This window comes from Solanum dulcamara, chromosome 7 (genome assembly GCF_947179165.1).
Source record: "Solanum dulcamara chromosome 7, daSolDulc1.2, whole genome shotgun sequence".
In the NCBI taxonomy this organism is placed as follows: Eukaryota; Viridiplantae; Streptophyta; class Magnoliopsida; order Solanales; family Solanaceae; genus Solanum; species Solanum dulcamara.
In genome coordinates, this window is record NC_077243.1 from 75762714 (window position 1) to 75774064 (window position 11351).

General features: G+C 34.0%; 1 protein-coding gene across 2 annotated transcripts; it reads left to right on the forward strand.

The window, feature by feature from the left end:
* The first annotated feature begins 3287 nt into the window (after positions 1 to 3287).
* LOC129893828 (calcium-dependent protein kinase 28-like) lies at positions 3288 to 11122 on the forward strand. Of its 2 annotated transcripts, none has more exons than XM_055969244.1 (12): positions 3288 to 4099; positions 5227 to 5357; positions 5468 to 5509; positions 5607 to 5742; positions 5825 to 5903; positions 6053 to 6222; positions 6844 to 6970; positions 8017 to 8132; positions 8232 to 8339; positions 8847 to 8909; positions 9647 to 9820; positions 10524 to 11122. In XM_055969244.1, the coding sequence occupies exons 1-12, from the start codon at positions 3668 to 3670 to the stop codon at positions 10668 to 10670; spliced, it is 1725 nt and encodes a 574-aa protein (XP_055825219.1). In that variant the 5' UTR covers positions 3288 to 3667; the 3' UTR covers positions 10671 to 11122. The 2 variants fall into 2 exon arrangements, with proteins under 2 accessions (XP_055825219.1, XP_055825220.1); XM_055969245.1 differs by having other exon boundaries at positions 3290 to 4099; positions 5631 to 5742.
* The last annotated feature ends 229 nt before the right edge of the window (positions 11123 to 11351 follow it).

Here is an 11351-nt window from a genome sequence, read left to right on the forward strand (position 1 = left end):
ACCTTTTATTTTTAATTGTGAGAAATTTGTTAGAATTATTTAATTAAACATGGACTTAACATTAACTTATTATTACGCTTTAACAAAATCATTGGATGAATGTTAATAGTTAGTGGATATATAAAGCACATGTCGTTGTATTTATTTGGATTTCATAATGGATCTGTATAGGAAAATTACTTAAATACATAACTTATTTTATCATATTTTCTAAAAAATATTATCATTTAAAAAAATTACAAAAATTCTTACTATCTCCTATTCTCGGATACATCACTTTACGCGATGTATTGGTCGGATACATCACTTTATGTGATGTATCAGGACGTTCTAGAATGTATCCGGATTCCACCAAATTTAAGGAATTTTTGTAATTTGGAAAAGAGTATAGATTTGATATAATTAACTCTTAACACTATGAGATTTATGTAATACTTCCTATTTTGTATAATAATTGTGGGCTATCAATAGTGTAGGTCTGTTGGAGATCAGTAAGCCCCATAATGGAGAGACACACTATGTTAAGACATATGTAGAGTTGTGATAGAGTGATAAATACTCCTTCATCCTTAACTAAATGTCTCGAGTTCGAGTCTCCTTATGTACAAAGTTGTCTTTGTTAGGGAGTGCTTTACCCTCTAATTTGGGACTTTTCGACGTGAATTCGGATATAGTCGAATTCCAGTGTGAGTACTAAACACTGGATGAGAAATTAAAAAAAAGATTTTTAAGCCTATAAATATGAGATTAGGTCCCCTCTCCTAACTTAATCTAAGACATTTTTTCATAAGGTGTCAGCCGTCATAAGCTAAAAGAGAGGAAGATTCAACTTAGTTCATTTTTTATTGGGTGTTGCTATAGCGGATAAAGATGCACACCTTTTTCTCGACTTATTTCACTACATTATAAGTGTTTATGGTCTATGTGCTTATTGTAGTTGTGTTTCTCGATAAATCTAACACTTGGTATCAGAGCATATTGTAGTTGTGTCTCTCGAATAATCTAACACTTGGTATCAGAGCATAATGCATAGATCTAAAATTTTATTCGTGAATAGGTTAAAGTACTAGCTAACTACAAATTGAATCACAGTTGACTTAGCAGCATAAACCCTAATATAAAGTTCTTATGTCATGGTTGTTAGGTTTTAATTCCAATTTGCAGTTAACTAGTATTTTAATTTATTCAATATATATAGGGTTTTTGATTTATGTGATATGTTTTAATACCAAATGTTAGATTAATCAGAAAAGATAACTACAATATATAATTTCATTATTCAAGAACACCTAGAATATAGTGAAATAAGTGGATAAAGATATGCACCATATACATTAATATTGTTGTTTTATGATGTGATCAACAAGAATTTAAATATGATGTCATTAGTGAAAAATACTAATTATCTGCATCAAAAATTATATCGAACTAAATAATTAAATTTAAAAATTATTAAATTAAAGAAAAAATATATATTATTTAATCATGCTTAATTAGATATTAAATAATATATATACACAACATATATTTTATATTCATTGATTTAATGTAAGCACCCGATACATGTAAGGTTTATAATCATTAGTTGTTGAAATTTTCAGACTAATCATATACACACACAATCCAATATCATTTGAAGCAACATATGTTTATGATGAGGGTATATATAGGAGAGTCTTGAGAATGAAAAAAAAAATCTTGTTGGGAGCATCGTTTTCATAAATGGACCTTGAAACGCATGAATTCGAATTTAGTCAAATTATAATGCAGATAACAGACATCAAATTAAAAAAAAAGTTAAGGTTCAATTGAATTTCATTCACTAAATTTTTTTTCCAGTTATATATAGGTAAATTACATTTAGATAAATTGATCCAAAATATATAATATGATTGATCCCATCATGCTCAAGCTATTATTTCAAAAATTGTGTGAGGAAAAAAGTTCTAAAAATATCTGTGAGGTCTAAATGTATACTATATGTTAAGTAATAAGTAATACTTAAAATGATAAAAATTATATTAATTACATATAATTAAATTATAAATTCCAAGTAAAGAATGGAACCCTATTTTTGACGTAAGAAAGATTATTTTTTTACTCGTTCTTGTTAGGCTATCCAAAATAATAAACAATCATGCAGACACAATTTCCATTTGAAAATGGTGTTGACTAAAAAACGGGAGACTATAGTCATAAGCTTATTATATTTACTTTTTTTTTGTGTGTGTGCTTGATACTATACAAATCATTTTTTGGAAAAGTTTTTGAGAAAAATGTTATTTTATTGGTGAATGAATAATATATTAAAAAATAAAATATATAATAAAGATTAATAAATGTTTCAATAAATTAAAGAACGCGTCTTGATGAAATATTTGAATATTAGAGCTTGAGGTAGAATGACTCACAAATTGATTTAATGTTCTAGTAAAAAGTGATAGGATGTTTGATAAGTGGATAAAGAGTATTTCAATTCTAATTTAAAAGAACAAAAAAGATATTTAAAGTTGTGCAACCCATCGTGACATTAAACTCACGAATCATATGATGAAACTTTATGAAAGAGTGTATGCTTATAAACACGATAAGAATAATAGAGAATTTGTTCGAATTTATACCTGATAGATATATGATGGAGGTTGTATTCTTGTAAAGGTGATTGTTGAAAAAAAGTGATGATGATAATAATTGTATAATAGAGGTTGATAATAGTAATTATTGATGTTGGTAGTGCGTATAACGATCGAAGTTCGGAGATTGATGATTGCGTGATTATAGGTAATAAAGTTATCCTAAAACCTCATTTGTACAAAATTTGGATGATCTTGAATAATTCAAATCATTTTAATAATATTCAATCATAGTTTAACAATGAAATGCACACCATATTTTCTAACTCATCAAATTTAGCATCAATATAAATTATGGTGGAATGATTGAGATTCTTTTATTTTTAATCAGAAGTATCAAATTTCTTTAAAAATAAATCTAACTTCAATGTGAATATATATATGTGTGAAAAGTAGTATAAAAATCATGAAAAGTAATATAAATATCAAACATCATCACATATCGAACATCAAACATGATCGAAATTGAAACAAACAAGAATCTTTAGATTTACCCAAAATAATTTTCCATTAAAATTTGTCCATACAAGAGGTGGTTTACCTAGGACGTGTGAAATACGCTTACAAGGAGTGGACTTGGCTTCTACTCCCCAAAGCAAAACACACCCCCAAAAAATTTTCAAACTGCAAAATATGCCAAGAACAACCATATATAAAATAGAAAGAAAACTTAAAAAAAGGAAACGAAAATTCATAATGTGAAATACTTTCACTAAAATCCAAACTGGAAAAATTAGGGGGTGTTCTATAGCAACCCCCACCCCCTACCTTCTCTCTTCCTTCTTCCAAAAAAGTCTCTTTGACCACCACCATCATCACCACCCCCACCCCTACCCCTCTCTTTCTTCCCTTCTTCCTCCTATCTACTCCAAACTTTCCTCTTAAATCTCCATGATTGTTTTCACATTCTCCCCAAAAATAAAGGGTTTCTCTTTTCTTTTGATTATATGTACAACAACAACAACCCAGTCTTGATTTTTTGTTCATTTGGGTAATGATCTAAAAAAGATTGCATTTTTACATCATTTGACAATATGGGTAGTTGTTTTTCAAGCTCCAAAGTTAGTGGCTCAAATAGCAATACCCCTTCTACAACCACAACCACAAACCACACGGTAAATGTTCATCAAAATCGCAGGGAAAACTCAAAAGCACCTTCTACAACAGCTGTTAATTCAAGAAAACAAGAAGGGTCGAATTGTAATCGAGATAAAGGTAATATTAACCAGAAAAACCAGCAACAAAAACAACCTAGGAATTCACAACAGAATGTTAAGCCAAGTTCAAGAAGACAAAGTGGGGTTATTCCTTGTGGGAGAAGAACAGATTTTGGGTATGATAAAGATTTTGAAAAAAGGTATACGATTGGGAAATTGTTGGGTCATGGTCAATTTGGGTATACATATGTTGCTACAGATAAATCTTCTGGAGATCGTGTGGCTGTCAAGAGAATTGAGAAAAACAAGGTATTCCCATATCAAAAGAAAAAAGATAATTTTTCCTCTTTTGTATAGCTGACTTCATTTTTCCTGGTTAATTTTAGTAGTTCAGTTGGTTGCCTGCCTCGACTTTCGCCTTTATTGACGACTGTTCCATTCCACACCTTGTAATCTCCTCCCCCAAAATTTAAAGATTTCATTTCTCCTATTGATTTTTCACTTGTAGGGGGTTGTGGATATTATTTTCTATTAAGTTCTAGAGGATTGTTTGTATTGCTGTTTTGAATCTTTTATGTGTTTCTGAGATGTTAGATTCTGACAGAGATATTTGGAAGATGCCAGTCATCAGAGATTTTGAAATCTTCTGTTGGCTCATTTTGTTCTTGTTGACTGGGTCTTTAGGTTCTTAGAAAAGGATATCCATCAGCCACTGCAATGTTGGATTTGTTAGTAGACGCCTATGTTTAATTAGTTCACTATTTTTCTAGCTTATTGCCAGAAAAAGGAGTATCTTTGGTGAAATCTTGATTTTTCCTGCTTAAGCAGTTATTGTAGGTGGCTAATTGGCTATAGAGTGAATCTGGCCATGTAAATAGACATCATATTTGATGAAAATAGCTGAATTTGGTGTTTGATTGTCTTTTGGGCTTTGTGGACTTGTAGCTATCTGAAGCCAACGAACTTCAGAGAATCATAAACTGAAGCCAACACTGAACTATTGGCTTTCGTGAGCAATTCTGCTGTTATTATCATGCTTGATTAACTGACCTGGTTCACTTAAAAGCTGCTTTCTAGTCTATAGAGCACTTGCAGAATCTTTTATTTCTTATGGGCGAATGACTTCTTAAATGTTTTGATTATCCATTGAACCATGGTGCAGCAAGTCTGCGCTGTTGGCCTGTAGATTTTTTTTCTGGGTAAAATGTTCTGCCTGCTTGTCTCCTATAATCTCCTCTCATCAGATCTGGAGTTTTCACCAACAGTATAGGGTGATGTGCCTATGAATTTTGCAAATACGAGTAATTTCATAGTTGTTTTTTCTTTGCTCTTTGTCTGTGCTTTTTAAGTTTTACCTTAGTTGTATGATTATCTAGCCTTCCTTTACCAGTCTGTCACAGTTTCAATATATCATACCAATTCATTTTTTGCTGCAGATGGTTCTTCCCATTGCGGTTGAGGATGTGAAACGAGAAGTCAAGATATTAAAGGCCTTAGGTGGTCATGAGAATGTGGTTCAATTCTATAATTCATTCGAGGATGATAATTATGTCTACATTGTAATGGAGTAAGTTTCTTTTTTTTTTTTAAATGTCTGAGGTCCTGGTTTATTTCCATACTACTAATCCTTCCACTTGAATGGCAAGTTAACATTTTTCAGATTTTATTTTGTTTTAGGTTATGTGAAGGTGGAGAACTATTGGACCGAATTCTGTCCAAGTAAGTATTCTGATATTACCCGTTACAGTTGATTATTTCTGAGTTTACAGTGCTGGTTCTATATTCAAATTGCTGATTATGAAGTTTTACTGATAAGGGTTGACATAACTTGTCTAATCAGAAAAGACAGTCGGTATACTGAGAAAGATGCAGCAATTGTTGTACGCCAGATGCTAAAAGTGGCAGCTGAGTGTCATTTACATGGTTTGGTGCATCGTGATATGAAACCTGAGGTGTGCAAGCAGTTCAATATAACTTTTGGATTGGTATTGCTGCTTGACATTGCTTTTCTTAAACTAACTTCTTTTCTTGTAGAATTTTCTCTTTAAGTCTTCAAAGGAGGATTCACCATTAAAAGCCACAGATTTTGGTCTTTCAGACTTCATCAGACCAGGTGATTGGATTCTCTGCCACAGATTTTGGTCTTGCTGAAGTACTAATAATCTTTATGCATCTGCCAAGTTCTTCAATGATCTGGATGGCTATTGTTGTGGTTTTCTCTCGTAAAGTTAAAAACTTATCATAGGAAAATTATATATGCAGGGAGAAAATTCCAAGATATCGTCGGCAGTGCATATTATGTAGCTCCAGAGGTATTAAAGCGTAGATCAGGACCTGAATCAGATGTATGGAGTATTGGCGTAATTACATATATTTTGCTATGTGGTCGTCGGCCTTTCTGGGACAAAACTGAGGATGGTATATTCAAGGAGGTGAGCTGCTAATATATTAAGTGTAATTTAGCAACATTTGAATTTTTGTTTTTACTTGGGAAACCTAAAGAAAGGATATCACAGTTTTAGGGCTGTAATAGGTAATGAACTTGCATATTTTGTACAAGTTACATGCTTACCTTCATTTGTCCTTTCAATAGTGTGTTTCAGGTTTGTTTTTACCTTTTAGTGTTTGTTTGAAGTTATAACTCTCTCAATAAATCTCATCTCTCTTGGAATTTCAGAATTTCCATTCACTTTTTTTGTATCTTCTCGTAAACATCCTAACTATGATACTGTGATATTTTTTTCTTTGTGGACATTTTACTTTATTTCACTCTATTCTTGAGTGATTTTGGCCTTCAGCCTCCAGGCTGTATAGTTATAGAATCTTAAGTTTTCATCATTTTCTCTTTTGAGTCCAAAGAAGCTACTGCTATTTATTTGTTAATTATGCATTTTTGGCTGATGCTTCCTTGGAGAAGCTCTTACCCAAAGCGTTTTTCTTCCTATAAGACATTTAACAACTTTTACTTCTTCAAGACATCTTTAATTTTTTGTAAATTCTTCATGATTTGCCTGTTTTTCTTTAGTTTTTAACTTTGCTTCCAAAATGCTAAGGTCCTACGGAACAAGCCTGATTTTCGTCGCAAGCCATGGTCTAATATAAGCAACAGTGCTAAAGATTTTGTAAAGAAATTACTGGTGAAAGATCCTCGTGCTAGACTTACTGCTGCTCAGGCCCTATGTAAGTAATATTATTCTGAATTTGTTGTATAAAGTTTTGTCATATCAGCTAAGGGCATTCAAGGGGTACATAAAAATCTTGGACCACTACACCCATTTCCTTAAGGTTTTTGGATTGGATGCTCAGATTCGGCGCCAACTTTAGCAAACCTCGTTCCACATTAAAGTTCACGTATGAAATCTTTTTTTTTGATAATGAAGTTCACGTATGAAACCAAGAATTGGCAGTGTTATCAAAAGCAAAAAGCAAGCACAAATAAAACACGGGCTTTAATGAAAAAAGGCGCAAAGGGAGAAAAAATACAAATATATATGTTTAGTCAGAGATTAATAATTATAAGCATGAATGAAAAATATATGAACAAAAAAATTGAACTTCTTTTATGATAAAATGAAATATCAATTGGTTAGTGTTGCCTCTTCAGAAGAGGCTCATTGGCAAGGAAAAGTATGCCTTAGAACCTTGATAACGACACTAAAATGCACATTAAGTGAGGCGAAGCGGTCAACACTTTTTGAGCCTCGCTTCAGGGCTTAAGTGCGCCTTTGACAATACTGCACAGCAGGAGGGCGTTAAACTTAAAAAGCCCCACACTGGCTATACAAGAGCATCTGAAAGGGTCTATTATCATCGTTTGTCTTAAGGTTTTGGATTGGTTATTCACATTCTTTCACAAGTACGAAATTTTTCTTAGTGATTTAAGGTGTTTGGTGATGAAAAACTGATGCAAGACAGTAGCTCAAGGTTCACTTTAAAAGATCTGTACAATTTACTGTGTCAATTTGATTCACCTACTTCATCGGCAATGTTTGGTAATAGATATCAATCATGTTTCTTCTGTCCAGCTGAACAGCTTCCACATTTTGATAATTCATAGCTCAACTTTCCGATATGTAGTGTATGCTTACTTTCTAGTGCTTGAAAATAAGAACCTTATGTCGTAGTGTTTGAATCAATTAGCAAACAAATGTTACTGATGTTGTTCCTTTAAATTTATTGATATAATGAACAATTGTTTTGAAAATTATCTACTCCAACATCTTCAGCTCATCCATGGGTCCGAGAGGGAGGTAATGCAGCTGAGATTCCACTGGACATTTCTGTTTTATCCAACATGCGGCAATTTGTCAGATACAGTCGTCTAAAACAGTTTGCCTTACGGGTAAATTCATTGCTTTCTTATTTCGTAGACTTTTTGTGGATAAGGTATCTTTTGATATACAAAACATAAATTTCTGGATGCTGTTTCACTATCTGGCAGGCGTTAGCTAGCACACTTGATGAGGAGGAGATCGCCGATCTGCGGGATCAATTTTCTGCAATTGATGTGGATAAGAATGGTGTCATCAGTCTCGAAGAAATGAGACAGGTATTGCCCATCTTTCATGTTGGAGCTTGTTTTCGTCCTTACAACTCTCAATGGCTATTGGCAAACATTTGAGGCACCTATATTTTGTGTTATCTTGATGCAAAACATTGTATATGATTTTATCAAAAACATTCTTTTTTTTTGAGAATTGGCAAGTTTGTATTCCTCAGTATTAGGATATGCTGGCCACCTTCAAAATTCATCACAAAAATTTCAAATTTCATTTCAACTCTGCCATTTGATGTACTTACACTATGCATAATTGTTTACACCAAAAAAGTAAAGATACTAAACAATTCCATTTTACTTTGTGAATGGATTGGATCTATCTTCATAACATCTTCCATTCCTTTCTCCTCTACACAGACCACCATATACATGATGGTATCAACTTCCACCATCTCTTTTGAGTCTTGCTTCCCCCTCTTCTGCTCCAACAACTGAATAGGCATATATATATATCTGTTCATCTGTTTTAATGACTTACCATATTCATTTCTAATGCAGGCCCTTGCCAAGGATCTCCCATGGAAAATGAAAGAATCACGAGTTCTTGAGATTCTTCAAGCGGTAAACTTATTTATGAATGAAGCATCAGAGCAAAACATAATATCTAATAAATAATTAGTTAATTACTTTGAAGTGTAGGACCTTTTGTCTCTATGTTGTTGCATATTTGGAACTACTTTAATATCCGCTCTCCCAAAGGGGAAAAGAATATTGAGCAAGAAACATGTTCAGACCTACAACTCACTCTCCCCCCACCGTACCCCACCCACCAGTTAAAACAAGAGAGAAATAAGAAGAACATAGCAAGGAATAAGAGCAATTTCTTTAAAAGAAATCGGTTACCAAATGCACCCAAGAGTGTTGCTTAGCAGTCAATGAAGTAGGATAAAAATCATGGGAGACTATTCAGATCCAGTAGAGACAAAACACTTTAGGTGATTTCTTTTCATTTGCCTGTGTCTTGTTGGGAGTGAAGTTACTCATTACTTGCTATGGTGGGAGGTAGCAAGCACTCAATGAAATAATCGAGGTGGGTGCAAGGCAAACTTGTACTGGCACCATTGCTAAATTGGTGATCAAATACTTTGGGTTGCTTTCTGTCTGTATAATCCAAATAGTTCCTGCACTATAATCATTGCAAGTGATGATACAGAAATTACTCAATTGTCAATGCTAATAGTGCTGCCGACTAATATAAAAATCTATGTAGCTTTCATCATATACAATTTGATCACGTTCTGGTATGTGGTCTCTTCTGCAGTTCAGAGTCCTAAAATATTTTATTCATTGCTTGACAGATTGATAGTAACACAGATGGGCTTGTTGATTTCCCGGAGTTTGTGGCTGCCACTCTACATGTCCATCAGTTGGAGGAGCATAATTCTACAAAATGGCAGCAAAGATCACAAGCTGCTTTTGAGAAATTTGATGTTGATAAAGATGGATTCATTACTCCAGAGGAACTTAAAATGGTTAGTATGTGATGTTTTCTTCTCAAGTGGAATTAGTGTTATTTACAGGCTTCTTCCGGAAGCAACGGTTCATTACATCTTGGATGTCAGTTATTACCATTAATTATGTCGTTGACCAACCCTACAAATCAATGAAGTGATTAGCTACCCCTCAACGCCAAACTAGTTGGTTTTTATGAATCCTCTGTATAATTTAGATGATTCATCATTGAAAGGGAGCCTTGGTGTAACTGGTAAGTTGCTGCTATGTGACGTGGAGGTCACGAATTAGAAATGCAGGGTAGGGCTGTGTACAATAGATCCTTGTGCTTCGGCCCTTTCCCAGACCCCATGCATAGCGGGAGCTGAGTGCACCGGGCTGTCCTTTTTATCTTTGTTAGCTTATTTTTATGCTGGTCGCCACTTAGGATTGAGCCATGGTCGATTGATTCAATTGATATTTATGCTGGTCATCTATCCACTGCGAACCTCCTCCTTTATCCGGGCACGAGGCTTGGTATATTTTGCAAATCTCACTTAGACGGAGATTGAACAACTCCAAACCAACACCCCCTTCCGTGCCCCAAGAAAAAGACAGAAAAAAGAAGCAGCGAGAATAGCTAAGATTTATAGCGTGCGCTTCATCACCCTTAAGAGTGTGATCCTAGATAATATAACCACGTTCATATTTGGTTTTCACTTACATAATACTATTCTTTTGCAGCATACGGGCTTGAGAGGCTCCATAGATCCACTTCTAGAGGAAGCGGATATTGACAAAGACGGAAAGATAAGCATATCAGAATTTCGTAGACTTTTAAGAACTGCTAGTATAAGTTCACCAACGGTGAGAGATTCACGGGGAATGTAGCTTTGTAAAGATGTATAAAACGGAGAGGTGGACAGTGGACTTCATCAGAAAAATTTTGTGGGAAGACGATGCTCGGATACATGTCTCTTGTGCTTGTGCAAGCCCGCTGCATGTTCTCTACATGGATGGCTTCCGAGATGATAGTATTTAGAGACATGTAGCCACCACATGGCACTTTGTAGCTAGTGATTGTCGTGCCAAGTGTGTTTGTTGAGTTTCCTTTGCTCCCTTCATTAAAGAATTTGGCATGAAGTTGCTTTTTTTTCCCTGAACAACAGTTGCAATGTCTTGTAATCTGGTAGTTTTAGTGTATATTCTTCAGTCACTTTTGTGAGTCTCCAGGTTTACTACCTTCCAAATGCTCATATTATGTCAGTATAAATATGCCATCAATGTAAATTGCCTGTATCAAAAAAGTTTGTTCTGTATGATTTAAGGCACATGTTCAGAAACACCTGCCCATTTCTGTACCATCGTTAAGTACTCTGCCAATTAATATCGAAATAGTCTATCGAAAACAAACTCTCGACCTCATAAAGGTATAGGAGTAAGGTCTGCGTATATTCTACCCTTTACAGATTTAACTTGTGGGATAACATCGAAGACTGGAGGTGCGGGTTCGTGTTAATATGCATATAATTGAGAGTTAATCTTTTTCCAAAACATATAAATCCAAAAATA

Bases quoted from the DNA above. Each gene is read 5' to 3' on its own strand.
- LOC129893828 (XM_055969244.1), top strand. From the start codon at position 3,668: ATGGGTAGTTGTTTTTCAAGCTCCAAAGTTAGTGGCTCAAATAGCAAT. The intron at 4,100-5,226 runs GTATTCCCATAT...TTTTTGCTGCAG, and splicing joins AGAGAATTGAGAAAAACAAG to ATGGTTCTTCCCATTGCGGT. The intron at 5,904-6,052 runs GTGATTGGATTC...TTATATATGCAG, and splicing joins TTCAGACTTCATCAGACCAG to GGAGAAAATTCCAAGATATC.